We start from the raw sequence: 25,142 nt of genomic DNA, 5'->3' as shown, positions 1-25,142 counted from the left end.
GACCTCTGGAAGAGCAGTGCTCTTAACCACTGAGCCATCTCTCCAGCCCCAAAACTTTATATTTTTATGAATTGGTTAGTTTCTATAACTAAGGTTTCATTAGCAAGAAGAGGTAATGAAACCAATTTAGGTTTTCAGGGGTCCCTGTATAATGTCTAATTTTTACCTAGTAAAATCGGGAACCAGTGGCTCCGGGTGATAAAAGTCTAAACCAAAAAAGGAACCCAGAGATTTAGTGCTACATGTCCATCCCCTGAGACCAGACAGAACAAACACGCTTCTGCCACCTTCTGCAGAGCCTGAGGGGGTGCGGACCCTTTAAGGCACCCGGAAATGGGATGTCAAGACCGGAAGTGCCCCACTTATTTCCTCTCTTCACGTGGTGTGGCCCGGAAGTGACGCGTGAGGCCCGGGAGCTGCGGACGCGAAGGCGGACGGAGCCGGAGTCGCAGACACCGCGGGGTCTCCGGGACAGGTGACCGGGGGAGGGGGCCGGGTGCGCGCCCGGAGAGGGCGGGGCCTGTTCGCCCACGTGAGGGAGCGTGAACGCGCGCGGATAGAGACGAGCTGCCGGCGGGGGCGGGGTCAGGGTACTCTGCGGGGGGCGGGGACGCGACGCCCACATGGGTCGCTTGAGGGGTGCTGAGGTTGGGCCGTGAACGTGTGGGCAGGGCCAGACGAGCGGGTGCGGGCGGGCCCCAAGCCTGGGTGGTTGACTTAGCGGGGCGGGCCTTGCAAAGCTGTGTCTGGGCTGGGGGTGGGGCCAGAGTTTTGCCTAGAGGATTAGGGGGCAGGCTCGGGACGTTGGGCGGAGACGCTGGGGGCGGGACCAAATAGTGTAGGGTGGGGGTAAGAGGCGGAGTCTGGGCGTTGGCACGATAAAAACTTGGGGCGGGGCTAAAGTGTTGGGCGTGTAAGGGGTGGGGTTTGGGCGGTAGGCGGGCGAATTGGGGGAGTGGTCAAAACGGCGCGGGGCGGGGTAAAGGTCGGTGGGCGGAGTGAACTGAGGGCGGGGCTAGAGTATTGCTTGGGGCCTTACAAGTTCGTCTTGGCGGTAGGGGGTGCTACGGGGGCGTGGTTATGAGGGCCAGGGGCGGAGCTAAGAGATTGGCCTGCTCGGGGCGGGGCCAAAGCTTCGAGGGGAGTGGGGAAAGAGGCAGGGCTTTAAGTGAAGAGGTGAGGATTGAACTGAGGCGTTAGGCTAGTTTGGCCAAGATGCTGGGGGTGTAGCCAGAATATTGTTCTCAGTGTTTTGGGCAATGATTATTTCACTATGACGTGGTTTTAGTGTTTAATGGGGCTAGAGTTTGGGGCAGAGATCCCTTGGGCGAGGCAGGAAAGTTTCTTGGTTCTGGTGGTGGGTCCTGATGATTGCCCAGAAGCTAGTGGAGGGTCCAGGGGCTGGCTGAGACTGGATGGAAGTGGAGCTAAGATTTCAGGGATTTCGCGAGTGGGGCTAGGGTGCTGGTGGAGAATGGCAAATGGCGGGAATGGAGCTAGAAAGTTTTTACTGACCTGGGAGTGCAGCAGAACACAGGCAAGGAAGTAGGGAACTCAGAGGCAGGGGCGGGGCCAGAATCTGGCCGGAAAGGAGGGGCCTGAAGTTTCACCCTAGTTAGGGGTGGGACCACGGAGGTTTTTGGAGGTCGGGTGTGGTTGCAGCTGGCAGTTTTCTCTTGTAAGCCTCTGTAGAAGTTCTGTCTTCTGCCTTGAGTATCACTATGAAGGTCAAGTCCGTTCCAGGAAGGCCCCTGCAGTGGATCCTGGGCCTGCTTGCTGAATCTTTTCCGCCTTGGTAGGATGAGTGCCTTTTCAGCTGGTGGGGCTGGGCTTAGGGGAGCTACAGACTAAAGTTGTCTCAGAGTTAGAACTGTTTTTCATTCTGCTTTATTTATTTTGTGCATGGATGTGTAATCACACGGAGGTCAGAGGACAACTGGTGGAAGTCAGTTCTCTTCTACTTCGTGGGTTCTGGGGAATGAACTCAGGTTTTTAGGGTTGGCACCAAGCCCCTTTACTCCAGGAGCTATTCCTCTGGCCCTCTAGACATTACTTGTGCGGGTTGGAAGGAAAGGTTGTAGCTGACCTGAGATCCAGATCCTGGCTAAAATTATTATAGGAAATGAGTCTGGACTGACATCTTGGGAGGAATGAGTATTAGTTACAGGGGTGGGGTCAGAATTTTCCCAAGGTGGGTCTGACTAATTGCATGGGTGGATCTAAAATTGAAGGGCAGGGTTTGTATTTCTTTAGGAGAGAGGCGAGGCCAGTACTTGAGAATTCCCTTGCTGAAGTGCAAGTGCATTTTTCTGTAAGTCTGTGTTTTTGGAACCCTCAAAAAGGAGAGGAGATACCTTTTCAGAATACTGTTGATCTTAACAAACTGTTCTCTCTGCCTTCAGGAGCTCCCAGTGCTACATGTGTTTTCTGTGAGGAAGATCACAGCCAAAGATGGTGAGCTGGGGTGGGGCAGGGAGGGGAGGGGAGGTAGGCTACAGAGACCAGAGCCTCAAATACTGGGTAAAATGCCTGTGTGGTAGGAAGATTTTTCTTTCCGCCTTTTAACTGCATCCTCACCACAGGCTACTACACTAGATTTGAAATCAAAGGAGGAAAAGGACGCGGAGTTGGACAAGAGGATTGAGGCTCTTCGCCGGAAGAATGAGGCCCTCATCCGGCGCTACCAGGTGCCCTAGCCCTGCCCTGGAGACCCCATCCCCTCTCCTCCCCGCAGTGAGTCTTCCCCACCTCTCCCTTCAAGCTTTTTCATGTTTCCCCTTCACTCACAGGTTGCAAGCCAAAGGCCGTAGTCTGGCCTCCCTTCTTCCATCCTATCATTCATTCATTCATTCATTCATTCGTGAATTCATACGCTGCTCACTGACGTCTTCAGAGTCCTTGTTCCATGCTGAATGGTCCTGGGGACATAGTTACCCTCTGTGATGACCCAGAGTAGACAAGGCTGGGATTGGGGAGTTAACAGGTCTGTGGGAGTCCAGACCTCTCCCTCTAGCCTGAAGACATTAGGGTTTCCTGATAGAGGGGATTCTGAGAACTGAGGGAGGCTTGATATTAGAAAGGAATTGGAAAGGAAATGGATTACGTTTCACATGGGGACCAGTTTGGGCAAATGTCTGGATGCAAGAGAAGGCTTAGAAAATCAGCTGGTGGGGGCTGGAGAGATGGCTCAGTGGTTAAGAGCACTGACTGCTCTTCCTGAGGTCCTGAGTTCAAATCCCAGCAACCACATGGTGGCTCACAACCATCTGTAATAAGATCTGATGCCCTCTTCTGGTGTGTCTGAAGACAGCTACAGTGTACTCATATACAATAAAATAAAATCTTTAAAAAAAAAAAAAAAAAAAAAAGAAAATCAGCTGGTGGAGAATTGATCTAGGGAGGTCATCAGGGGACAGCCATGTAGGTTGGAGAATTCCTAAGGGCACTAGGGAGCCACGGAGGCTTTGCATGGGAGTGAGACCTGGTGAGAATAGCTCTGTATAGGGAATCTCAATTTTTCTGTGTAGTGGTGGATGGTAGGGTGTCATTCGGGAGTCCAGATAGAAAGCTGGGGCAGGGGCCCTAGTGGGAAAGGATAGGCATGGCTCAGTGACCAAGGGCAGTTGGGGCTAGAATGGTAAGAGGAGGGAGGGTCCAGAGCAGCACCCCAGAGACATAGGGGGGCTGTCTCTATGAGGGGATCTGGGAGAAGGGAGGTCCTCATTGACTCATTTTCATGCATTCATTCATAAAAACAAAACAAAATGCTAAAACCTGGGTTTGATTGTATGCCAGGCAGCACTGGAGGCTGGGAGGAGGGGTGCATTCGAGAACAGTCCCAAAAGGTATCCTCACGCTTTACCAAGCAGGGGATGAGAACAGAGAAAGGCAGGTTGGTGGTGAGGCAGTTGAAACCTGAGTAGTTACAGGCTCACTCAGTCTAGCAGAGCAGCTAGTGCAAAAGCTCTGGGGAATAGCAAGATGGCCAGTGCAAAGGAGCGGGAGGGGCCCACCATGACTTCCACGGTGATGGGAAAGCATTCGGCTCTTACAGATGGCCTTACTCACAGTGGGGGCTTTGGAGCAGCAGAGTAACATGCAGGGGTTTGATGGAAGGTGATGTATAAGGCTCCGGAGAGAAGTCTTGAGTAGAGGTGCAGGGAAAATGTAGAGGACTATGGGAGTCCAGCTGGTGGACAGGACCCCTAACCCTCCATTCCCCTGGGAATTTGCCTCTAGGAGATTGAGGAGGATCGGAAAAAAGCTGAACTGGAGGGTGTGGCAGTGACGGCCCCCCGGAAGAGCCGTTCCATGGAGAAGGAGAATATGGCAGTGGAGGTGGGGAGCCCAGCATGTCTGAATCCGCAGAATGGGGAGGAGGCCAAGGGCTGAGGGCTGGGACCAAGACCTGTCAGTTGCCTCTTAGCTTAGTACGCTTCGGTCTGTCTGGCCTTTGACTGACTCTTTTTCCTCTCCCTTTCAGGAGAAGAACCTGGGTCCCTCTCGGAGGACTCCTGGGACTCCTCGGCCCCCAGGGGCCAGCAGAGGGGGCCGGACCCATCCCCAGCAGGGAGGCCGGGCAGGCGTAGGCCGGGCATCCCGAGGCTGGGAGGATGGTGCTGGGGAGCAGCTTCGAGGGGGTACTGGGGGCCGGGGCCGGAGGGGCCGGGGCCGGGGATCCCCTCATCTCTTAGGGGCAGGAGACAACTCAACCTCTGACCGCAAGTCCAAGGTAGGCACCAAGCAGACCATGAAGCTTGGGTCAAGGTTTTCTGTTCCCTGTTTTTTACTCAATGCATGCTTTCATTCTAAATGCATTCATTCATTCATTCATTTTTTTTTTGGTTTTGGGATTGAAAGTAGGGCCTTGGGCAGGTTAGATGAGTGTCTTACTATGGAGCTGCTTCCTCAGCCCTTCACTTTTACTTTGAGACAGGATATCATCATCTCAGGCTGGCCTGAATTTGGCGTCTTCTTGCTCAGCCTCCTCAGTGCCTGGGAACACAGGCCTGCCCTGCTGTGTCCAGCTAGTTCATTTCTTTCCCTTTGCCTTCTCTCTATGCTTGTTTCTCCCTGATCCTCTGTCTTTGGGGTCTTGTCCCTCCGGCTGGCTTTCAAAAGGGTTCTCTTCTTCCTTTCTTGACCAGTACTCTGTGTCTTAAGTTCTGATTCCGACTTCCTGCTCTTGTTTGTTTCCTGTGTGGAATCTTCTTTGTGCCCACTCTGTGTCTGTCTGTGTGTTCAGATTAGTGTTGGCATTAGTGGTCTTACTGTGACTGTTCACTCCCCAGCCCCCAGTGGCCTGGGTGATGGCTTGCACGCTGTGTGGACTTGTGTCCAAGGCGAATCTCTGCCTTGGTGAGGTTGCTTTCTCTCTGGGAGTAAAGATTCTTGCTCTTCCAGGAAACACAGATTAGACCCAAAGGGCATTGTAAGTGTTCCCTGCTGTCAAGCATTGTGCCTCAGGGCGGGCACTCAGCAAACACCAGAAATGAACTCTTAAGGTTTGCTGAGCTGCTGCTGCAGCATGGGTTGCAAATCTAGGAGACAACTTGGTCACTAAGTGCTTGAGGCCTACATTTGGTTCCTAGAACCCACAGAAGAGATGAGTGTGGTAGTGTAGGCTTGTAACCTGTACCCTAGCAGGTACAGTAGAGACAGGTGGACCTTGGGGACTGTGGTCAGCCATGCCAACCTACATGGTGAGCTCCAGGCCAGTGAGAGGCTCTGTTCAAAAAGTGGTGGATAGGCCTGATGTTGCGGTGCCCACCTTTCATTTGAGCAGAGGAAGGCGAGCAAATCTCTGCTAGTTAGTTCCAGGCTTGCCAAAGCTACACGGCAAGACTCTGTCTCCAAAGAAGAGACGAGACTAGTGCTGAAAGTTGCCCTTCTGGCCTCCTCACATACACACGTGAACATGCATGTGCATGCACAGACACCAGATGCAATATCCTCAGTAGAATCAGAGTTTGTTTCTTTCACGTGTTAAGCTAAGTAGTGTGGACCAGGAGGCCAAGGCCGGTTGATTGTTGTCCTAAAGGGGCACTGACAAGGTCAGGAAAACACATTTTCTTACATTTTGTTGGGAAGAACTTGGCCGCCACACTCACAGCAGCGGAGGCTAGAAGGGAGAGTCCTGTCCAGCTGGCTGTAGTTTGTGAACTGTGTCAGGCTTGCAGGAGGCAGGTCCCCAAAGTCCATACAAGTTTTAAGTTAAGCATCTTGTGTCACCTGTCTGTCCTTGGGGAGTTTGGGCTGCCCTGTCTTTCCTGTATAGCTGGTCATATGGGCTTTTTATTGACAGCCATGTGCCGTCTTGTCCCCACAGGAGTGGGAGGAGCGGCGCAGGCAGAACATCGAGAAGATGAATGAGGAGATGGAGAGGATCGCGGAATACGAGCGTAACCAGCGGGTCCGCACAGGCCCAGGGTGGGCTGAGTGGAAAGGCGCCTCCGCGCCCCCCAGCCTGCCTACATGCCAGTCTCCTGCTGCAGGAAGGGGTGCTGGAGCCCAACCCAGTACGCAACTTTCTGGATGACCCCCGACGCCGCGGTGGGCCCCTTGAGGAGTCCGAGAGGGATCGCCGGGAAGGCAGCCGCCGGCATGGACGCAACTGGGGAGGTTCGGATTTTGAGCGGGTGCGCTCTGGCTTGGAACAGGAGCGACAGGTGTGTGCTGCATCTCCCTGTGGAAGGGCTCCCAAGGGCCCTTTAGGCTGGCTTTGGTGGGCAGACCAGGGGCTGCTTTTTGCCAGGATTAGTACCTGCTTGATTTTGGGGGATTTTGGTAGGGTCTTGGGCTGGTTTGGAACTCACTATGCAGTTCAAGCTTTTGGGTTGCCAGGCTTGGCCAGGGTTTTCTATTTTCTTTTTTTTTTCTTTTTTTTTTCTTTTTTTTTTTTTTTTTTTTTAAAGATTTATTCATTTATTTTATGAGTACACTGTAGCTGTCTTCAGATATACCAGAAGAGGGCATCAGATCTCTTTACAGATGGTTGTGAGCCACCATGTGGTTACTGGGATTGAACTCAGGACCTCTGGAAGAGCAGTCGGGTGCTCTTAACCACTGAGCCATCTCTCCAGCCCTCTATTTTCTTTTTGAGACAGGGTCTCACCTCCAGCCCTGGTGACCTGGACCTCCAGGCCAGCCCAGTTTACATGTAGTTGTAGCCATAAGCCCAGCACAGACATCTGCCTGTTGTACCCTGAGTGCTGGGGTTAAAGCTGTGCTACTCTGCCCTGCTGCCAGTGTTTTGTTTTTTTTTTTTTTTTTCTTTTTTTTTTTTTTAAAGATTTATTTATTTATTATATATAAGTACACTGTAGCTGTCTTCAGATACACCAGAAGAGGGCATCAGGTCTCTTTACAGATGGTTGTGAGCCACCATGTGGTTGCTGGGAATTGAACTCATGACCTCTGGAAGAGCAGTCGGGTGCTCTTAACTGCTGAGCCATCTCTCCAGCCCCAGTGTTTTCTTAGTTAGGGATTTATGCTGGACTCTTTTTTCCATGTTGGGATATAACCCAGGGTCTTACACATGCTATGCAAACTGTGTACCAGGGCTGCATCCCCAGTCCTTTTATCTTTATTAAGTTGCTTAGGCAGTCTTGAACTCTTGATCCTCCTGTTTCAACCTCCTAAGGGCTGGGATTACTGGCCAGGGAAAATAGTTCCAAGACAAAATTGTAGTGTATCCCAGTGGGAACTGAATGGGTGAAAGTCTAATTGTAGAATGGGCAATACGAAACACCACCATCCCAATGGTGAGAGGGGTCAGGGATGTTTCTTAAGAAAATTGAGAGGGCATAAGAGTGCTGAGTGATGCCAAGCGTTGTGGCCTTTAATCCCAGCACTTGGGAGGCAGAGGCTGGTAGATCTCTGAGTTGGAGGCCAGCATGATAGGACAGCCAGGGCTATACAGAGAAACCCTGTCTGAAAAAGGGGTGTGGGGGCTCTGCTCTTCAGAGTCCTCATGTTTGGTTTCTAGCCTCCACATTGGGCAAGTCACGACTTCCTGTACTACCAGCTCCAAAGCACGTGACACCCTTTTCTGGCCTCTGGGTACACAGACACATACACATGGTATATACAGGAAAATAGTAGAAATAGATCTTAAAAGAAGGATCGATAGTGAGAGGAGCCAATGCGTGAGAGTGCTTGGTGCATAAGCAGTAGGGATACTCGTGAAACGGCTGAGCACAGCTCCGTGCACCCTAGGGATGGAGACAGGAAGGTGGTTGGGGCTTGCTGGCTGCTAGCCTAAGGCAGAGTCCCTGCTTCAAGGGAATAAGCTGGAGGGCGACAGAGCAGGACAGGCCTCTGGCCTTCACACATACACCACCGAATGGAAATGCTCAATTCTAGAAAGATGAGATCTGGCACTTGGGAGGTGGAGGCAGGCCAGTCTAGGGTGGGCATTTCCTCAACCGAGATTCCCTCTTCCCAAACAACTGTAGCTTGTGTCAAGTTGACATAAAACCAGCCAGCACAAGGGCCATCTTCAGCTCTATAGTGAGTTTGAGGCAGCCACCCCGGGGTATGTAAGACCCTGTCTGAAACCAAAAATTTAAGAGATCCATTCTGAAGAGGCCACGTCAGCCATACACTTGCTGCTTGTCTGTACCCTGAACAGTGGTTCTGCCTCTGGGAGGGGAGGGGCATGGACAAGAGCTGGAGACTGATTGGCTGTGGTGTTAGCAGGGTCGCAGGGCTGGCCTGGGCAGTGGGGGCGACATGACAATGTCCATGACGGGCCGGGAGCGGTCAGAATACCTGCGCTGGAAGCAGGAGAGGGAGAAGATCGACCAAGAGCGTCTGCAGCGACACCGCAAGCCCACTGGGCAGTGGCGGCGGGAGTGGGATGCTGAGAAGACTGATGGCATGTGAGTCAGTCTTCTTCCTGCTGGGTGCTGGCTCCAGCCACTTTCTCATCATCTTGGCTATTGGTGGTTTGCCACAGCTGGCCATGTGTCGGGCAAGTGGAAGCCTGCCTTTCCTTTTCTCCTTTGCTACTGGGGATTGAACCTATGACCTCTGGCATGCTGAAAGTGCTACAGTGCTACGCTAGACCCCCAGAACCTCATCGGGGGATTCTGGACAGGTGCTGTAACACTGAGCCATCTCTACAGCCCCCATTCCGCCACCTTTAAAACTTTTATGTATGAGTGTTTTGTCTGCATGTATGTTTGTGTACTATGTGCATGCCTGGGGGCCCATGGAAGCTACAAGACAGTGTCAGATCCCTGAAACTGGAGTTACTTACCATGAAGGTACTGGGAGAAGAATCTGGGTCCTCTGGGAGAGCAGCCAGAGCTGAGCCAGGCCTTCTGACATTTAAATCCCTTTCACTTTTCAAGGCAGCGTGCTAACTAGGCTGGCTCTGATCTTTAGTCTTCTTGCCTCGGCCTCTTTTTATTATATTACATATAATTTGTTTTGCTTTTGGAGACAGGGCTTTTCTGTGTAGCCCTGGCTGTCCTGGAGCTCAGATCTGCCTGCCTGGGTTTAAAGGCATACGCTGCCATGCTTGGCTTGTGTGCTGTTTATTTATTGGGAGAGCAAGGAAGCACAGCAGACAGCTAGCCTATAGGGAAGGTTCTACAGGGTGGGTCTGGGGATTGGTGGCAGTCACCTTTACCTGTTGAGCTGTCTTGCTGGTCCAACTGCCTCAACTTACATGCTGTGATTATAGGGCTGTGCAGCTCAAGTGAGCATAGAATTCAGCATCTTCCAGCCTTGGCCTCAAAGATGTGTAAGGAAAGTTTTGCCATGTGCTTACATGCCTCTGGGTTGTAGTGACCCAGGTTAGCACAAGACTAGGCTTCCCAGGCTCTGCATCTTCCTGTACGATGAGCCCCGAGATGTCCGAGAAGGTGTAGCCAGCACAGGGTACAGGATGAGGAAAACCCACAGCGGCTGACTCTGAGCGGCTGTCATCCCGGGGCTCAATCAGCCTGCTTCCCTGGAGATGGTGGCAGAGTGATACTCTCTTGTTTACAAGGCCTCAAGGATAGCCTGAAACCTTAATTCTCCTGCCTCTACCTCTGAAATGCTAGGATCCCAAGCCTGGCCCACAGTTACGTTTTGAACTTGCACTGAATGTGTTCATTGTGGGATGCAGGCTGAGGGCAGCAACCCAGCAGAGCTTGGTGTGCTAGACATACAAGGCGCAGAGGTAGCAGAGGCCATGCACGTATCTTTGCCTGGCTTTGGCACTAGGAAGCTCGGTTTGCCCGAATGAGGATTCATCATTCTACCCTCACCCTGTCTAACCGCCTTTGAAGCTTCTTTGGTTTGTTCTGGCCCTGCCTCTGCCTCTGCCTCTGCCCTGCTTTCTCCTGCCTTTCCCTAGTTCCCTCAGCTATTGCTGGCTCTGCTCTCTTTTCCTAGGTTCAAGGATGGCCCAGCCCCTACCCACGAACCGTCCCACCGCTATGGTGAGTGGTATCTTGGAAAGGGTCAGGCAGTAGGGTTTGAATGTGGCATATACTTTATTCCTCTCCCCTAAATCCTTGGATCTGGGTTTCTGTTGCAGATGATCAAGCTTGGGCAAGACCTCCTAAGCCCCCCACTTTTGGAGAGTTCCTTTCTCAGCATAAAGCTGAAGTCAACAGCCGTAGGAGGAGAAAGAACAGCCGACCTCAGGCCAAGGTGGCCCCTCGTGCCTATAGGTGGGGTGCCCTTCCCTTGGGACAGCCCCTCCTCAATGTGCTTGGTTGTGTGGAGTCCTTCTCTCTGGCTTCGGTTTGAGGGTCACTGCCCTGTCTTGGCTTGTGTCTACTGTCCCCCTGTGCAGCGTACCAGATGTTCTCTAAGGAGAAGTCTATCCCATTCCCTCACCCAGGCCTTACCCCTTTGCTCTGTCCACTCCAGTGACCATGATAACCGTTGGGAGACAAAAGAGGAAGCTGTGTCCCCAGCTCCCAAATCCTCTCAGTCCATGTCCCTGGAGGAGACACCCACACAGGTAAGGCAGAGCAGGTATAAGGTAGGGTGTGTGTATGGGGGTTTGTGGGGGTGGGCAACAGGTCCCAAGCGTTTCTTTGATCTGCCTGTGTTCCCAGCAGCCTCCTGAGACCCCAGCTCCAGCCCACCGGCCTCCTGAGGAGGATGGTGAGGAAGATGTGGGAGAAGAGGAGGAGGGAGAAGAAGAGGGGGAAGATGATGATGAGGATGAAGAATGGGAGGATGTGAGTGAAGATGTTACTGAGGAGGAGGAGGAGGAAGAAGAAGAGTTTGAAGAGGAGGAAGAGAGTCCCAAGGAGCAGGAAGCAGCAGCTGTTCCTGATCACCAGCCTGAGGCTGAGCCTGCTGGGAAGCCCACCTGTGAGCAGGTGGACCCCGTGCCTGCTGGGCCCCAGGAGTTGCTGTCCCCAGTCCCCGTTGAACCTCCCAGCCCCTTCTCACCCTCTGAGGACCACCAGCCTGTGTCTGACTGGGGTGAGGAGATGGAACTGAATTCTCCCAGCACTGCCCACTCGCCTGGTGCCCACTCTTCGGGTGAGGCCTGGCCTTTTGGGAATGCTTGAACTGGCTCTGTGTGTGTGTGTGTGTGTGTGTGTGTGTGTGTACACAAGGGTGTGGCTGTGCCCACACCTCCCTCAACCCTTGTGGCAGGGAAGGGCAGTTGTGCCTACTCCATGCCTTTATCCCAATTCCTAGAGCCTGCTCTTGCTGGTTCAGAGCCTCTTTACAATAAAAAGTTCACTTCCTTAAATGACACCCACCCCACTGTGTCCTTGAACCCCCCTTGCTCCCCTCATATGGGGAGATGTTTAGAAAAGGATGGGCTTGACTGAGCCTCCCCTTCTCCAGGAGGTGACCAGCCAGCCCTTGCCTCCTTGGAGAGCAGGCCCACCTTGGCAGGAACCCTGAAGTCTGAAGAAGAGGGGTCTGAGGCATCTCCAGGTGGGATGCATGAGGCTGGTGGAGGTGGGTGTCCTGCGTCTTTTCCTTGAGGAGAGAAGGGCTTGGGGATAGGGAGAACAGGGCATGGGCTGAGTCAAGGTGCTGTTCTGGATTGGGCCTGGAATCAGACCATTGTGGTGCAAAGGGTGGGTGGACTTTAAGGCCCCAGCCAATGGAAATTGTGGTGGGCAAGGAAGCTGGGCTCAGGGAAGGAGCTAAAAGTGGGATTCGAAATCTGAATGTTCTCAGAGGTAAGAGGCTGAAGCAATAGGATTTCGAGTTTGAAACCGAATTTTGGTTAGAGATCCCATAAAAGCAAAACGTGGTTAGTTAAAGGTAGGAACGAATGAATGAATGGAGCTGGCTACTAAGACTTTTTCTGAAGGCAGGGTTAGCGTTTTTGGGTCAGACCAAAGTGGGAATTTGGAACCCAGGGAGTAGAAGCAAGAGACTGATCTTGTTCACCTTAATGTGGTCGGCCAGGTTCGTGTGTTTATCTTTCACTTCCCCTGCAGTGGAATAAGACATGGAGCAGAGCCTAGGAAGGCTGTCAAAGGAGTGGTGGGAGTGGAGGCCAAGGGCGTCTTAGGAAGACTAGACAGTTTGAGGTTCTGGAGGGGAGGGTGAGCTCATTACACTAGCACTTCCCAGTAATCGACTTCCCAGTAGTCGATAGGGTTAGATTGGAGGGGGCTCTGCTTCATGGGCCTCCTGAGGGCTGGGGTAAGCTGGAAGCCAAGTTGTAGATGGGTTTGACTGGGGTGCGGGATAGGGTGGATCAGGCAGGCTGGTCCTCCATTTACCGTTTTTTTTTTTGTTTTTTGTTTTTTGTCTCCTCAGAGGTGGTGGGCCCTGAGGGCCAGGAGACGGCAGAGATCACAGACTTCCAGAGGGTGCGTTTCTGCAAGGTGGTGGCAGCTGCTCCACCGCCGGGGGCTGCCCGCTGACAGCGCCAGCAGACCAGGGCGCCTCGCTCTGCACTAACCTTCAGCTCCTCTGCTTCTGCTACACTCTGTACAGGACAGGGTTAAACTTAGGGGGGAGGAAGCAGGTTAGCAACAAGCCCGGACCCGAGGGGTGTCTTCTAAATTTGCTGAGGAACCAACGGGGCCAGTCATACGGTACCCGTCTAGCCGAGGCTTCCAAGTCAGTCCCTGTGAGGCCTGGGTGCGCAGGAACCTGCAGCCAGGGCCGGAGGCTCTCTAGAGGACTTGAATTAAACGCGTGCTACCGCCAACCTTTGAACTGTGCTGCTAGCTGATCAGGCTGGGCTGCTGTGCTTGGCGGGCTTTGATGTGGCGGAAGAGGCGGGACAAAAGTGCTCCCCGTCATCCTCACACCTCTCCCCTCCCACTCCGCAGGCAGTCCCGCAATCCTGAAGACGCTGGTGGGAGGGGCGGCAGCGCAGGTTTGCCTGGCTCCCAGGCTGGCTGCTCTCCTCCCTGCAGTCCACCCTGGATCCTTCGCCTTTAGGGAACAGAAGTTGGCGCTGGTGCGGAGTTACTGGGGAAGGCCAGCAGGGGCGATGAGCGGAACTGGGTCTCAGAACATTTGAAGTGATGCAGGGTTGTGAAACGGGGCGGGGCTGGGGCTTGGAGGGCGTGGCTAGCGTTCAGAAGCTCTGTAGGCTTCCCGCTTTAACAGACTAGGAATCTTCTCTCCGGCGGGCAGAGGGTGGCTAGTGTGCGGAGCTGGAGTTGGTGGAAGAAGGAAGGGGTTCGATGAGCTCGGGCTAGGGTAGGGAATAGAAGTCTGAGGTTGGAGAGCTCACCCAACTAGGGCGGGAAAAGAGCGAGTGGGTGTGGCTTTGGGGTGTGGGTAAGAAATCTTTCCTTGATAGTGGTGGGTCAGAGGCAGTGGGGGCGTGTCTAGGATGTAGGGGTTTGGCTAAGCTGGGGGTGGCGGTCTGATAGGGCGTGACTCTAGAAGGGGCGTGGCTTGCTAGAAGCGGCGGGGTGGGGGCGGGGTCGGTACAGGCTGAGTGGGCAGCGCCATGCGGGGCTCGAGCTGCGTGGGCAGTGGTGGCGAGAGCCCAGGTGGTACGGGGCTGAGCGAGGGGCCCCGCGGCCGATGGCTGCGGCTCGCCCCTGTCTGCGCCTACTTCCTGTGTGTATCCTTGGCTGCTGTGTTGCTTGCGGTATACTACGGGCTCATCTGGGTCCCCACGCGGCCGCCTGCGGGCCCCGCCGACCCCTTGCCCAGCGCTGCAGCTGCTCCGTGTGCTCGAGCAGCACCACCCGCCCCGCCTCCCGCCGCGTCCTGCTTGCTTGGGGCCTCCGGTGGGCCACGACCGCAGCCAGGACTGCCGCGGAGCCGCCGCCACAGCCGCCACCCAGCTCCGGGAGCGACGCCGGAGACCGCTCACCGAGTGCCTGGATAGCCTGGCCCGCCCCCACCGTGGCCTGCGCCTGTCTGTCTGCACCTCCCGGCCTCGCCTTCGTGGCGCCGCCTCTCCTAGCCAAGGTCCTGATCCTGCCCGACCTTATCCTTCCCCGCTCCTCCCCAGGACTCAGCGCTCATCGGCAATAAACTCCAGCCTCAGCTGGCTTACCTGGTCTGTGGTCTTCAGCAGCGTCCGCTGGTCTCTTCGTCCGCGCGGGCTTAAAAGCTTTTCTCTTCCGTTGCTCGCATGTAATTTTTGGGTTGGAATGGGGAGAAGCGGCCTACCAGTTTTCGGGGCCATTGAAGGTCAGATACTGTAAAGGCCTTAGCAGTTTTTGGAGTGTCACGGGCTCTCCAATAGTGTCGGAGGCAATGGTGTGTGCTGGAAACTGCAGTTGTATAATTTACAATGGCAGGGTTAGAGGATGTCACCCGTGCGCTAGCTTGTCCTTGCCAGTGATGCTGTAGCTTTCTCAGGTTTGGGTGGTGATGCAACACATTTGCTGCTTTGGAAGTGTGGAGCATATAGCTGAACCAAAACAAAAATAACAAAACTGGTCCGCATTGCTCTTGGTGCCATGCTGAGAAGCTGGTGTAGCTTCTGATAAAGAAGTCATGCGATTGAGTCTATTTTCCCTTACCTGTGACTGTGGCCTGGCCCTGGGCAGACCTGGGATACCCTGCTTCCATGCTTCAAGAAGGGTTTTCCTTTATTGCCTTTCTTCCCCCTGAGCTGGACAGCCTCAGGAACTTGAGGCCTTTTGTCAGATGGGAGTGTGTCATCTGCCCTGCTGGTTCCTTCTGTCCTACCAGCATTCCCCCCACAGGATGATGTACAGCAATGTACTTAAACCTCTCTGGTCTTGTAAAATGAAGACAACACATTGTTGTTCAGAGAACTAAACCAGTGATCCAGACCCGAGAACAGCGTTGGTTTGTACCGTATCCACTTTGACCTTCAGCCCTTTCAGAGTCACAGCCTGTATTCCCCAGGGATAGCTTGTCAGCCCGAAGCCTGTACACCATCAAGTAGTGAGTTGGGGGGAAGGATCCTCTTGTCTGTTCCTTTTGGCTTCCCTTTCTCCTTTCCATTTTTTTTCTTCCAGCCCCATGGCCCCCCAGCCTTTCTTCTTGTCTCCCTCCACTATCTTCTTGCTTTTCTCTTTCTCTGTTTTTAGAATCTCCATGTTGTTACTGTGCTCGACCACTGAGCCAGCCCTCTCTCTTGTGGCAAGATCTTTGTGTTCTCAGCAGCCCCCCTCCCTCTGTCTCCTAAGGGCTGGGATTGTACTGCTATGCAAAGTCCAGCCATGGGCTTTGAATTCTGACTAGCTCTGCCCACTTTAACCATTTGGGAGTGGGGTGGGGAATAATTTCCCTCTCACATGATGACAGAGCAACTCATACCACGCTATTTATATTTTTATTTATCTCTTCCAGTGTGACTGTTCACACGTTTTGCTGCAGAAAGACATTACCATGTCCACCAGGGGAAGTGGACAGTGCCGGCCTTGGGCCACTGGGAGTTTGCATAATAGGTACAGAATGGCCTTTCTAAAATTGGGTCAGCCTTGAATTCTGAAATGCATCTGTCCCTGAAGACCTCAGCTAAGGGACTGTGGACCAGCAACTTGGCACCCTGTCAACCCTGATTTATCTTAATTACTGGTTCAACATTTATTTAAAGGTTTTGTTAAAAAAAAAAAAGAGCTAATTTCTCATCACCTTTTTTTTTTGTCTCCTGTAACCCAAGCTGGTCTTGGGTTTCCTATATAGCAGAGAGGATGACATTTGTGTCATATTGATTCTTCCTGTGAGACGGGAGGAAATGCCTCCTCACTGCCAAGTGACTTTGTTTGGGGGGTGGGCATTAATTATAGGGGAGTGTGGGTGACTCGAAGGCAGCCATGCCACCAAAAACCTGCATCTGCCAGTTGACTGACAGCTCATAAAGCCAAGGCCTTGGCGTAACCTGAGTGCTCTACAAGCAACTGGACAGCTTGGCAGATTAGAGGCTCTAGACATTCTTCCACTCTAGTCACATGTGCCCAAAGCCATTCCCATTTTCCAGAGCATCTTGTGCCCTGGGGATCACGCCGTGGGCCTCCTGCTGTTTGTAGTTATGTATGCACATGTGGAGGTTAGAGGATAACTTCTGGGAGTTGGTTTTCTCCTCCTGCTTTGGTACCTGGGCATTGAACTCTGGACTTCTGGTTTGTGCCACAGACATCTTTCCTCACTGAGCCATATAGGCGGTCCCAGATCTGTATAAATGACATGACGACGTGACCACTCCGTGGTATGACTGAAGGGGAGGGTTATTGTAGATATGAGAGAGTACATACAGCAAAGGCATCTGGAAGAGTCCAGAGCAGGAAGAGAAAGCAGTAGACTGGCCATGGCCATTGTGGGATAGGGGGAGCCAGAGAAGGCAAGAGAAAGGACTAAGACAGGAAGGCTAAAGAGAGGGCACACGGCTGGAATGGCAGGGTTATGAGGAGGATGAATAGATGGAGAAAGGAAGCCCGGGAGCTGGGGGAGTTATGGCAGGGGCGGAGGTGAGGAGAGTGGAGAAGATGCTGACACGGACTCTGAAGTGTGTAACTGGTCCTCGTGGTGCTGAGGGAGCCTGGAGGCCGGCATGGGTTTGTTAACAAGCATCACAGACAGCCATTTGTCCCTTGTGCAGGTGGTAAAGTGATGAGAGTGTCTCCTTTTGGTGGAGGAATTCCTGAGGAATGCTGGCTTTGGCGTAACCATCAGAATTTGGGGAAGTGGAGTTTCCTTCCGACCTGGCAGGATCATCCTCCTTAACTTTCATAGAGCATAGTTCTGCTGGCACAGTGAACTGAGCATCAGATGCTGCTCTCCTCATGCTGAGTTCCCTCAGGCGTGCTGTCCTTTTTTCTCCCTGAGAGCCATGGGGGACATATGTCCCCAATGTCCCCGAGAAGCCAGCCTGGGGACTGCTTTCCCTCAGATGGTCCCGGCTTATGAAGCTTTCGCCTCGAGGAGGACAGGCAGCTCTGCTGCTCAGTTTTTCTGCCTCCACAGCAGCCAGGCTGATGCCATATGCCCCCATGTCTCACAGCCTCAGAAGCCAGGCTGCGACAGCTCCTTCTGCCCATCTGAGAGCTCCCTGCTTGTCACTGTCTCCGTGTGCTGCCAGTGATGTGTTGAATTCCAGATTCTCTCTGTTAAATGTTGCACCCAAGGCCTGGCTCCTGTCTTCCTTTTTTCTTTTTAAGGATTTACTTATACGAGTACACTGTAGCTGTGTTCAGATGCACCAGAAGAGAGCACTGGGTGGTCGTGACCTGCTGCGTGGTTGCTGGGAATTGAACTCAGGACCTCTGGAAGAGCAGTCAGTGCTCTTAAGCACTGAGCCGTCTCTCTAGTCCTCCTGTCCTCTTTTTCCTCAATCTTGATTCATGTTCTGGGTTTCTAGTTCCAATGGCTTCTAAGTACCCATCTAACTGATACACTCTTCCTTTTGGCTTTCTAGCCATAAAAATGGCAACCAAGCCCTTCCATCTCATCCCCACCCCATCAGATTTACCACGAGGTGTCAGACTAGCTCACCCACCATGTTGGGGGCTAACAGAGAGGATGCTGGTTGCATGTGGCCACAGTGGCTTGGGAACAGTCTTTCCCCCGAATGCTACTAGTGTGTTCCCTGTCCCTTCAGCCGTGTGCAGTGACTTGGCCTGTAAGCAGTGGACTTTACTCATCCAGTCAAGATGCCACTCTGCACCATACAGGAAGAGCAGCTACCATGGGATTTCCCACCTTGGTCCCATAGCCTGTCATCCATCTAGGATCAGCAAGGAGACGCTCCACCCTTGCTGTAAAGAATGGAGGCTGCCTCTAGGGGGAGATGTGCTTTTGCCTCACCGTGTAAGGCAAGGGACAGGTCAGACAGTGAGACTCTGTCTCTGCAGGAAAGGCAAACAGCAGCGATAAAACACAGGGCTGCTGTAACTCGGAGCTTGTCTACCTGGTGTGTCCTGCTAAGTCCTCACCTTGGTAAGCTCTAGAGTCACCTGAAAGACAAGCCTCTGGGCCGAGTATGTGGAAGGTCATCTAGATTATCCAAGGTGGGAAGACCTTCACCCTGTGGGTGGACCCATCCCATGGACTGGGGGTTCATGGCGGAATACAAAGGCGAAAGCAAGCTGGGCACTGTCGTTCATCCCTCAACTTCCCAAGTGGGCGCACAGTGGTCTCAGCTGCCTCAAGCTGCTGTGATGGATGGTGTCCTAATTAACCCACCTTTCGTTCCTTCGTTCCTTTGTTCCTTCCGTCCTTCCGTTAGTTGCTTTTCACATAGCAACACCCAGGCATGGTGGCACACACCTGAAATCCCAGCACTCAGAAGCAGGCTCAGGATCAAGGAGCTCAAGGCTGTTCTCGGCTACATCAATGGGTGTCTGAGTCAGGGTTTCTATTCCTGCACAAACATCACGACCAAGAAGCAACTTGGGGAGGAAAGGGTTTATTCAGCTCACACTTCCACACTGCTGTTCATCACCAAAGGAAGTCAGGACTGGAACTCAAGCAGGACAGGAAGCAGGAGCTGATGCAGAGGCCATGGAGGGATGTTACTTACTGGCTTGCTCCCCCTGGCTTGCTCAGCTTGCTTTCTTATAGAACCCAAGACCACCAGCCCAGGGGCAGCACCACCCACAATGGGCTGGGTCCTCCCCGCTTGACCACTAATTGAGAAAATGCCTTACAGACAGATCTCATGGGGACATTTCCTCAACTGAGGCTCTGTTCTCTGTGATAACTCCAGCTTGTGTCAAGTTGACACACAAAACCAGCCAGTACAATGGGTTTCGGGGCTAGCCTGGACTACATGAGATCCTGTCTCAAAACAAAGCTCAGAACAAAATCACGTTCGCTCAATTTCTGAATCATTGGGGTTGTTTACAAGGAGAGTTCATAAACCACTTGAATAATATAAGGGGAAAATGTCATCCTAATTGCTGTAGACATTCTGTCTCATCTTAATTTCAATAAATAAATATGAAAATGATTCCAGGAGAATCAAACTCCTGCTGAAAGGATGCTATTTAAAGTTAGCGGAGACTTCCTGGGAAAGGCTGTGGCTGTGTTGCCTAAATCTGCATTGGGGGTGCCCAGGGTCTGAATGGTTGTCTCCTCCAAATGCCATCTAGAAGCTGGCCGTGGCGGCACATGCCTGCGGTCCTTCCTGGAGATGCACGCACCAGAATCCCTGTGAGTTCAGGCCAGCTTGAGTGAGACTCCATCCAGTCCCTCCCAGTTTGCTTTGTATCACTGTGACTAATGCCATGAGCAGAATCAACCTGAGGAAGAAAAGGCTTCTTCGGCTCATGAGTCCTGATTACAGCTCCACCCCTGAGGGAAACAGTCAGGTCAGGTAGTGCAGAACTGCCTGTGACTCCAGTTCCAGGGGATCTGATGCCCTCTGCTGGCTCCTGTGGGCACATGCACCCTCTTGGCATACACACTCAAGGAGAGGCACATGTTCTTTTTTTTTTTTTTTTTTGGTTCTTTTTTTCGGAGCTGGGGACCGAACCCAGGGCCTTGCGCTTCCTAGGTAAGCGCTCTACCACTGAGCTAAATCCCCAGCCCCGAGGCACATGTTCTTATATGTAATTGAAATATAGGGCTGGAGAAATGGCTCAGTGGTTGAGAGCACTGACTGCTCTTGCAGAGGTTCTGAGTTCAAATCCCAGCAACCACATGGTGGCTCACATTCATCTGTAATGAGATCTGATGCTGTCGTCTGGTGTGTCTGAGGACAGCTACAGTGTACTTATATATAATAAATAAATACATCTATTAGAAAAAGAAATATAAAACACATCGTTTCTTTTTAAAGTCAGTTACCTGAGTGATAGAAAAGGAATGACTGACCCCTCCAGGTTCCTCTACACACGATGTGGCATGTGTGTAGTTAAACACACACACACACACACACACACACACACACACAGATAAATAAATGGGAAAATATTTTAATGGCTGTAACAATCGGCCATGCTGGGTCATACATGTCATCCAGGCATTCAGGAGGCTGAAACAGGGTGTTGATCAGTTGTGTAATGACTGTGTAATGACTTTCAGGACAATTTGAACTATGCTGTAAGACCCTGTCTTTAAAAAACGTTTTCTGTTTGTTTGTTGGAGCAGGGTCTTACTTTGTAACTTTGGAGCTCAATACACAGACCAGGTTAGCCTCAAACTCACAGAGATCTGCCTGCCTGTGCCTCTTGAGTGCTGGGATTAAAGGCGTGTGCCAGAGAGAGAGAGAGAGAGAGAGAGAGAGAGAATATATAATGGTAACGTTTATGTTGCATATATTTTACCACAACTTTAAGAATAAACAGTTTTCAAAAACTTTGTATAGAGAGACTGTCTGAAAAGACTATGTATGTATGTATGTATGTATGTATGTATGTATGTATGTATATGTATGTATTTTTTTAAAGATTTGTTTATTTATTATATATAAGTACACTGTAGCTGTCTTCAGACACACCAGAAGAGGGCATCAGATCTCATTACAGATGGTTGTGAGCCACCATGTGGTTGCTGGGATTTGAACTCAGAACCTCTGGAAGAACAGTCAGTGCTCTTAACCGCTGAGCCATCTCTCCAGCCCGTATGTATGTATGTATTTTGTGAGGATAGGGAGGTAGCTCAGTTTGTAACATTCATGCCTAGCAAGCACAAGACCCGAGTTTGAGTTACAGAGTAAACCCCCATTAAGAAAAAAAAAAAAGCCAGAGCTTCCAGGGACTAAGCCACTACCTAAAGACTATACATGGACTGACCCTGGACTCTGACCCCATAGGTAGCAGTGAATATCCTAGTAAGAGCACCAGTGGAAGGGGAAGCCCTGGGTCCTGCTAAGACTGAACCCACAGTGAACTAGTCTATGGGGGGAGGGCGGCAATGTGGGGAGGGTTGGGAGGGGAACACCCATAAGGAAGGGGAGGGGGGAGGGGGATGTTTGCCCGGAAACCGGGAAAGGGAATAACACTCGAAATGTATATAAGAAATACTCAAGTTAATAAAAAAAAAAATAAATAAATATATATATATGTATATATATATATATGTGTATATATATATATATATATATATATATATATTCCCTTTCCACATGCAAAAAAAAAAAAAAAAAAAAAAAAAAAAAAAAAAAAAAAAAAAAGAAAAAAAAAAAGCAAGGTGTGGTGGCACATGCTTTAATCCCAGCACCAGGGAGGCAGGAGGCAGGAGGATGTCTGTGACTAACTCAGTGAGCCCTTGCTTCAGGAAGGAGCCTCCTTTCTCAAACAGCAACCAAGCAGCAGCAGGGGAGAGGCTCCTGAGGAACGACAGCCTAGGCTGTCCTCTGGTCTTTATAAACATGCACACACGTGAACATGAGTGTGCACACATACACACAGAATTTCTTCCAGAGACGAAGACGGTGCCCCCTCTCTGTATAGTGGGATTCTATTCTATGTCAAATGGTCGGAGGAGAGGAGGCACAGCAGCTTAGCAGGTAAGGGCACTTTGTCACAAGCCTGAAGTTGCACGTGGTGGAGAGGGGACTGAGCCCCTCAAACCATCCCCTGACCCCTGTTTTTGTGCTGTGGCACATGCCCCTCCCTCCCCCACAGTAGGTGCAAAACCAAAATCTGAGGAATACCAGCCTCCCGGTGTGCAGGATGGAAGCCTGCATGAATATTAATAACCCAACTGGCTTGTTCTGTTCATTGCTGATAGAAATGTATCTTGGAACTATCCCCAAAATAAAAGGTTCTGCAAGCCAGTGCCGTGCCCCATGAAACATGCCCTTCCAAGAGGAGTGGTCACTGCAGCTGTCCCTCTGTCAGGGTCATGCGTTACTTCAGTGTTCTCGATAAAGGCCCCACTGTGTGCTCACCATTCTGTTGCCTTAGTAACAGGATCCCCTCCTGAGGATGAGAACACTGATGAATGCCATGAATTAAAAACTGGAGGTTGGGGATTTAGCTCAGTGGTAGAGCACTTGCCTAGCAAGCGCAAGGCCCTGGGTTACGTCCCCAGCTCTGGAAAAAAACAAAAAAAAGGAAGACAGTGATTCACTTATGACTGTTGTAAAAACTGGTGGGCTAGCCAGGCGAGGCAGTCTACACTGTAAATCCCAACGAAGCCTCAATGAATTCGAGGCCAGCATGGTACACATAGCAAGTTTCAGGCAAGCCAGGGCTACCTTCAAAAACAAAAACAAAACAAGACCCCCAAAACAAAAGCCAAGACAAAACAAAACAACCCCCTAGAGCCGACAACCAAATTACATTTATTTTTCAGTTTCTAAAGTAAAAAAGCAAAAAACAAAACCAACCAACCAACCAAATAAACAAAGAAACAGGGCTCAGTGGTTAAGAGCACCGACTGCTCTTCCAGAGGTCCTGAGTTCAATTCCCAGCAACCACATGGTGGCTCACACCCATCTGTAATGAGATCTGATGCCCTCTTCTGGGGTGTCTGAAGACAGCTACAGTGTAATTATATATAATAAATAAATAAATCTTAAAAGAAAAATACCTGCCCTCAATCAAAACAACAACAATCAAATTACACAATTTAATTTTCAGTTTCTAAAGCAAAAAAGCAACAACAACAACAACAACAACAACAACAACAACAACAACAAAAGAAAAAGGAAAAAGAAAGAAAGAAATTCACAGGACAACAAGTCATTTTAATTATCAAACATCAAGGATGGTGTTTTAAATAGACAAAAGCAGGCTGGCGAGATGGCTCAGCAGTTAAGAGCACTGGGTGCTTTTCCAAGAGGACTTAGGTTCGAATCCCAGCACCCACACAGTGGTACATAATTGAGTATAACTCCAGTTTCAGGGGACCTGTGTCTCTCTCTTCTGGCCTTCACCAGGCACTGCATGGATGTGGTACACACCATGTACACATGCCTGCAAAATGCCCACAAACAAAATAAATACATTTTTAAAAACAAAAGGTGACTCATACATGCTACTTAACCTTCATCTCCATCTCCTTTTAAAAAAAAATTATTTATTAATTATTTTATAAGTACACTGTCACTGTCTTCAGACACACCAGAAGAGGGCATCGGATCCCCTTACAGATGGCTGTGAGCTACCATGTGGTTGCTGGGAATTGAACTCAGGACCTCTGGAAGAGCAGTCAGTGCTCCTAACCGCTGAGCCATCTCTCCAGGCCCTCCATCTTTTTTTAAATCGTAACATTTCTCTTTGGAGAAAAAAAAGAAAACAGCCCTCACAGGTCCGTATGCAAAAAACTCAGCCCTCACACCTCCGTATGCCTGAAAGAGTTCTTTTTATTTTCCTGACTGTCATGACTGACCTTGGCCTCGGCTGCCTGCCTTGCAGTGGTCGGAGTGACTGCAGTATTATGTAATTTCTCCATGGCGGGGGGGGGGGGGAGCAAACATAAACTTTCTGTCACCAGAAACCCCACAAAATGATTCCTGACAGAAACCCATACAGTTTTTCAGAAAACAGAAAATGGTGATGCTGAGGACCCGTTCTGACTGAGGAGGAGGATTCTGGAACAGCACTGCCTATCAGAATTAATATGCCTACTAAAATTATAATTCCTTGAGTGGTGTGTTCTTTAATTCTGAAAAGTGAAAAACTGAGGTTATTATTAATTTAAACTTTAAAGATTCATTTTTATTATTTGTATGTGACTGCCCCTTGTGTACTTGTGCCCACAGATGCCAGAAGAGGGCGTCAGATCATTAGAATGGACTTACAGGCATTTGTGAGCATCCTTGGGAGTCCCTAACCTCCGGAAGAGTGGTTTTTTTTGTTTGTTTGTTTTTTTGTTTTTAAAGATTTATCTGTCTTATATATGTGAGTACACTGTCGCTGTCTTCAGACACACCAGAAGAGGGCATCAGATCTCATTACAGATGGCTATGAGCCACCATGTGGTTGCTGGGAATTGAACTCAGAACCTCTGGGAGAGCAGTCAGTGCTCTTAACCACTGAGCCATCTCTCCAGCCCCCGAGTGTATACTCTTTTTTTTTTTTTTTTTTTTTTTTTGGTTCTTTTTTTCGGAGCTGGGGACCGAACCCAGGGCCTTGTGCTTCCTAGGCAAGCGCTCTACCACTGAGCTAAATCCCCAACCCCGAGTGTATAGTCTTAACTGAAAGATCTCTCCAGTTCCTAATTTCCTGGGGACCGAACCCAGGGCCTTGCGCTTCCTAGGCAAGCGCTCTACCACTGAGCTAAATCCCCAGACCCTCCCTTTTTCTTTTGCAGAGTTAGGGATTGAATTTAGTTCCCATATCCTGGGCAAGCGCTCTACCACTGAGCCACACCCCAGCCCCTTATTGGGGGATTCTAGGGTAGGAACTTTAGAAATGATCTACAAACCCAGCCTCTCTTTTTCTTTCTTTTTTTTTTTTTTTTCCGGGGCTGGGGACCGAACCCAAGGCCTTGCGCTCGCTAGGCAAGCGCTCTACCGCTGAGCTAAATCCCCAACCCAAAACCCAGCCTCTCACGGCGTGGGGGGGGGGGGGCTTTAGACACCTCCCAAATAAACTTCCTTTTCCAAAACTCTTATCTTAGACTGCTTAGGGGGAATCTAAGCAAAACTGCCATTCTTCTGTAGATCTTGTCTAGATTGTTTTTTATCATTGGGTTCCACCCACTTCCAGACTTCCTTCTCTTCTTGAGAGCCATGTTCAGCTGCTCTAGCTAAGAGACGAGGGGCTTGTGGTGTGGATCAGTTGCTTCCTGTACAGGAAGCAGGGGGGTGGGGCATGCCTAAACCTGATACTGTAGCAGTCGGCTGTAACTCCAGGTCGAGTCAGAAGGAT

The 25,142-nt window shown here is 51.0% G+C and overlaps 2 protein-coding genes across 14 annotated transcripts; both read left to right on the top strand.

Moving 5' to 3' along the window:
* The first annotated feature begins 369 nt into the window (after nt 1-369).
* On the top strand, nt 370-14,464 carry Ccdc9 (coiled-coil domain containing 9). Of its 13 annotated transcripts, none has more exons than XM_039100826.2 (15): nt 370-475; nt 2,403-2,454; nt 2,583-2,687; nt 4,240-4,338; nt 4,484-4,732; nt 6,329-6,412; nt 6,495-6,668; nt 8,698-8,882; nt 10,390-10,436; nt 10,535-10,670; nt 10,873-10,966; nt 11,064-11,439; nt 11,815-11,931; nt 12,748-12,800; nt 13,269-14,464. In XM_039100826.2, exons 2-15 carry the CDS (start codon nt 2,452-2,454, stop codon nt 13,284-13,286), a joined length of 1,740 nt encoding a protein of 579 aa, XP_038956754.1. In that variant the 5' UTR covers nt 370-475; nt 2,403-2,451; the 3' UTR covers nt 13,287-14,464. The 13 variants fall into 13 exon arrangements, with proteins under 13 accessions (XP_038956754.1, XP_038956753.1, XP_038956752.1 ...); XM_039100822.2 differs by lacking the exon at nt 13,269-14,464 and adding an exon at nt 2,254-2,311 and having other exon boundaries at nt 382-475; nt 12,748-13,144; XM_063273869.1 differs by lacking the exons at nt 370-475; nt 13,269-14,464 and adding exons at nt 587-685; nt 1,684-1,795 and having other exon boundaries at nt 12,748-13,144.
* On the top strand, nt 13,727-15,211 carry Inafm1 (InaF-motif containing 1). Its single transcript, NM_001136272.2, has one exon. The coding sequence runs from the start codon at nt 13,901-13,903 to the stop codon at nt 14,285-14,287; it is 387 nt and encodes a 128-aa protein (NP_001129744.1). The 5' UTR covers nt 13,727-13,900; the 3' UTR covers nt 14,288-15,211.
* The last annotated feature ends 9,931 nt before the right edge of the window (nt 15,212-25,142 follow it).

This window comes from Rattus norvegicus, chromosome 1, assembly GCF_036323735.1.
Source record: "Rattus norvegicus strain BN/NHsdMcwi chromosome 1, GRCr8, whole genome shotgun sequence".
Taxonomy (NCBI): domain Eukaryota; kingdom Metazoa; phylum Chordata; class Mammalia; order Rodentia; family Muridae; genus Rattus; species Rattus norvegicus.
This window is presented reverse-complemented; position numbering and strand designations above follow the sequence as displayed.